At 43.4% G+C, this 4407-nt stretch overlaps 1 protein-coding gene across 1 annotated transcript; it reads right to left on the bottom strand.

Annotated features, from left to right (window-relative positions):
- Positions 1-812: 812 nt before the first annotated feature.
- Positions 813-3765, bottom strand: six3a (SIX homeobox 3a). The gene is made up of 2 exons (XM_030107194.1): positions 2866-3765; positions 813-1070 (listed from the first exon to the last, which is right to left on the bottom strand). Exons 1-2 carry the CDS (start codon positions 3555-3557, stop codon positions 878-880), a joined length of 885 nt encoding a protein of 294 aa, XP_029963054.1. The 5' UTR covers positions 3558-3765; the 3' UTR covers positions 813-877.
- Between the last annotated feature and the right edge of the window lie 642 nt (positions 3766-4407).

Genomic DNA, 4407 nt, shown 5'->3' with positions numbered 1-4407 from the left:
GGATAGAAAAGAGGATGACACGGGGGAGAGCAATAATTATGTACAAGCATATTTCTACACGTATATTACAGACCGGGAGAATGATCGCATTATTTGAGATATACATAATTCAATATAAAATTTTGAAAATAAAAATAAAAATCTTATACAGTCATAAACGGTTCCGTTCGACATTTTTTTTTTGACCATGTACCCCACACAGGCAGTGACAGAAGTGTATTAAAAAAAGGTGCTTACGACTTAAAAATGATTGTCTGATGAACATAAAGTAAAAACAGGATTGCATCGTGTCTGCATGGCGGCTTCTTCACCGCCACCATCATCATCGCCATCATCATCATCATCACCATCATCATCATCATCATAATCATCATCATCAAAACCGGAGATGGGAAAAAGTGCGACGAAGACACCAAGACGATCTGTTTTTAATTCCCTCTGATCGAAGTTCCTGATGGAAAAAAAAAATAATCTTGCATTCAGGTTATTTTCCCTGATTACAAAATCAAAAATAAAAACAATGATAATAATTAAAAAAAAAAAAAAAAAGAAACAAACAAACATGCAAGTAGTCTAGTCGTGGTGGTGGCGGTGGTGGTGTGGGGGTATGAAGAGGAGGGGGAGGCGTGGGTCCTTTGAAAGCGCTTTTTAATAAAAAAAAAAGACGTGCTTTTATCTCTTTTTATTTTAATATTTATATCAATCGGTCCTTTTTTCATCCGCGATATTTCATAAGTCTTTTTTTTTCTTCCTCTCAGGTCCATTTTCCCTGTAAATATTTCTCTTTTTGTTTGTGTTGTGTTTCATTTCGCTTGGTTTTGTGTTTTTTGTTTTTTTTGTTGTTGTTTTTTTTTTTTTTTCCTTTCTTTCCTCCGTATCATACATCGCACTCCGAGTCGCTGGATGTGACGGACAGGATGGACGTCCCGGTATCGACTCTCTCTGTCAGGCTGGACACGCTGGTGGTGGGACTGGCCGCGGTGGAGGGCGACTCCGCCGAGCTGTGAGGGGTGAGGCCGGCCTCTGACAGGGACCTCATACCGGCCGGTCCTATTGCTTGGTGTTGGAGCCTGGAGAAGAAAAGGGGCGACGAGGGGAGGAAGGGGGGAAAAAAAAAATTGAGAGAAATGGCAATTAGACCTGAGAATGTCCCCCTTTCCCCTCCTCCTCCTGCAAAATAGGGGTTCAAACTCGCCTTTCTTTCCCCCTGCCGGCCCCAGCCATGCATGCATGCTTTTATCAAATAGCCAGCTTTCAGGGGACAAAACGCAGCGCTATTTAGACTACCAAATGTTGGAGGAAATGCAATAGCGTGTATTTAGTTTGGGGTTTTCTGGCATTTTGTGACAGAAATAAGCCCTGTCAACGCGCAAGTCAGCAATCTGAGATAAAACTCCCGTGTCTTGTCAGTACAAAAAGCTTATAATCCAAACTAATGTCTTTCAGATCAGCAGTCTGATGCATTTTACATATAATGTTTTAATACTTTGTGCATTTTACTCAGCGTTTCTTTTCCTAATCCCGTCTTGCTTTGTTTATAGAAAGCCCCGCTGCCCTGCACGCCCACAGACACTTTATTATCGTTTTTGATAGAAAAATACAGAAACCTCTGGACCAGTGCAGCAAAAACCAAAATATCCCGATGCTCTGATGGAGAGATATTTGAATGTGATGGAATTGTATGAATGAGTGGCGTTTTGATCCAGGTTACTCCAATCATCCTAAATGTTTATCTCCATTCCACTCATGATAATAACTCCATCACTGCGGGATAATGTCAGTGTGGAAATATATCTATTCATTTAGCAAAAAGATTAGAATACTGGTCATATGGCTTAGTACTCTCCGAGGCATTTTCTAATCAATTATAGCATTTCAATGGAATGATACCACACTTAATGTTATGAATACAGCCTATGTCTTCAAATGCTGTTTAATACGCATGCTCATTTCAGTCCAGTAACATCAATAATATTGCTGTTATCCTTCCAGATAATCCGTTTTTTTTTTCCAGCATTACTGAGTCACATTTGACTTTAAAACAATACAATCATCATAGATGTGCTGTCTGGGTAAATAACTCATTACACAGCTCTGACAACAAACCACCATAGTATTTAAAATGATTTGTAAAACCATAATATTTCCTTATATTTTTTTTGGAGTGTAGATAAAACTGATTAACTTTTGGTTACTAACGTTTACCTAGTCGTGTTAAAAATCTTAAAAAAATGTGCATATTGTTATTATAGAGAAAATATTTTTTATTCTATAAATAAGTTTAGTATTGTGGTAGTGTTACATGAAATATGTCAACAGCAGCGTTTTAATGAAAGTTTCACTCTTACGCAAAACGTAAACAACGTATTTCCAGATAAAAAGAATAAAACCCCTCCATGTGTAAAGCTCTTTATGACTTCAATAATAAAAATAATTGTACGTTTTGATTCAGTTACTTTATAATTTAGTATTATTTCATGTCCAAACTTAGTTAAACCGTTTATCGATGTGTTTAAAATTCTTCTAAAATTGTTATTCAAACACAAAAATGTGATATGAGCCTCTTTTAGCTTAAATTAAAAATCTGCTTTAATTTTAGAGGAGTTCTTTTTGTTTCTTTGCTTTTAAGAAAAGCGAAAACTGCGTTTCGTGTGTGCGGATTTCTCTTTCTAGCCAACATGTCGCCGCAGCTCCGCTCCGTCCACCTGACAGCCGCGCACGTCGCCTCCGCCACCGGTAAACCCGTCCAAACACGCAGGACGATCTCTCTGAAAAACGCTCGTTCCGGACAAACTTTTCTGCCTCCGCGCATTTCTCGTTGTTTTTTTTTTTTTTCGCGAGGTGAGGAGAAGAGGACTGACCAACCTGTTTTTGGCCGCCGCGGCTCTGTCTCGTTGCCTCCGGTTTTTAAACCAGTTTCCGACCTGTGTGGGAGTGAGTCCAGTGGCTTGAGCCAGTTCCCTTTTCTTGCTGGGGTTTGGATACGGGTCCTGAAGGTACCACTCCCTCAGCAGGCTCCGCGTCCGCTCTTTGAAACAGTGCGTCTTCTGCTCGCCGTCCCAGATGGTCCGAGGCAGCGGAAACTTCTTCCGCACCCGGTACTTATCGACCGGTCCGAGGGGGCGGCCGCGGAGCTTCTCGGCCTCCTGATAGTGCGCTTCCAGCCACATGGCTTGCAATTTGCCGTGCGAGTCCTTGGTGAACTTGTGGTTCTCCAGGATGTGGTAGAGGTCTCTGAAATTCCCCGTGTGGAACGCCACCACGGCCCGGGCGCGCAGGATGGACTCATGCTTGTTGATCGCCTCGCACGCTCCCGGAGCCACCGGCAGGGACCAGAGGAAGCGGCCCAGCCGCTCGATGTCCCCGGTCTCCTCCAGCGTCTCGCAGACGCTCGCCACCTGCTCCGGGGAGAAGTTGAGGGTCGGTAGCTGAAACATGGACAAGTCTTCTGGAGACCTGGTGGTGGGAGCGCTGTTCGCCAGGAGCAGAGGGCGATCAGCGAAGTTTGGCAGGAAGAAATGGGAGGGATAAAGCTCTAAAGGGGATCTGAAAACCATGGAAATGACCTGAGAGAGAAAGAAAATTATCGAGAAAAAGGAAAAACCGAAAAATACGGCCGGTAAAAAAGGTTGAATGATTCAATGGCTATCGCCTAATGACACCAGCCTCATAATATCTCCCCCCTAAATCCGCCGTTGAGTGTAGCATTGAAACATTTTGTTTCCCTTTTCTATTGGTCTTCTTGGTGTCGTTGTAGCGTTGTCATGGCAGCCCTGCCAATCACTGTCAAGCGTGCCAATCATTAGCCAGTACGTAGCGCGAGGCTTTCACCACTTGTGCAGCACGCACGGGGGGTTATCAGAGTCTGCGATCTCCACAGCAACCCTCCCACCGCACCGCGCGCATCAGGCGCGAGCCGGTGCGCGCTATCTGCTGAATGGAAAGAGCAATTAGAGGGTGGAATATTATTGCGATCTTAACGAGGCTCGTTAAAGCTAAAGAAGATATGTAGACTGGAGATGCTTAGCAGAGCCGGGGAGGGAGGAGGGAGGAGGAGGGAGGCAGAGGGAGCTTTAAATGGGTGACAAATGGACAACCGATGACGGCTGCACGGGAATACACGTTTTGAATAGAAGCAAGTCAATTTCCGTATACTTTCTCCTTTAGCAGATTTCCTTTTCTTTTTTTTTTTTTTTTTTTAGAAAAAAAACTCTTTTAATCTGTCCGATCTTTTTTAATTTTTTTTCAAGAAGGCTTCTGTATTTTCCTTTTTTTCCGCTTTAAATATTCTCGTTTTCTAAAATATCAACCCGTGTGATGGGTTCAGGACCCGGAGCCGATGGAGAGAATGTGCGTGTCGGTGCGACGTGAGCGTGGCTCTCCTCGGGCTCTCCGGTGTGTGTGGTC

The sequence above is a fragment of the Salarias fasciatus genome, chromosome 13 (assembly GCF_902148845.1).
Source record: "Salarias fasciatus chromosome 13, fSalaFa1.1, whole genome shotgun sequence".
Taxonomy (NCBI): Eukaryota; Metazoa; Chordata; class Actinopteri; order Blenniiformes; family Blenniidae; genus Salarias; species Salarias fasciatus.
This window is presented reverse-complemented; position numbering and strand designations above follow the sequence as displayed.

Coding starts and splice junctions, on each gene's coding strand:
- six3a (XM_030107194.1), bottom strand. CDS start 3,557: ATGGTTTTCAGATCCCCTTTAGAGCTTTATCCCTCCCATTTCTTCCTG. Junction 1,071..2,865: donor GCCGCGGCGGCCAAAAACAG/GTTGGTCAGTCC, acceptor TTTCTTCTCCAG/GCTCCAACACCAAGCAATAG.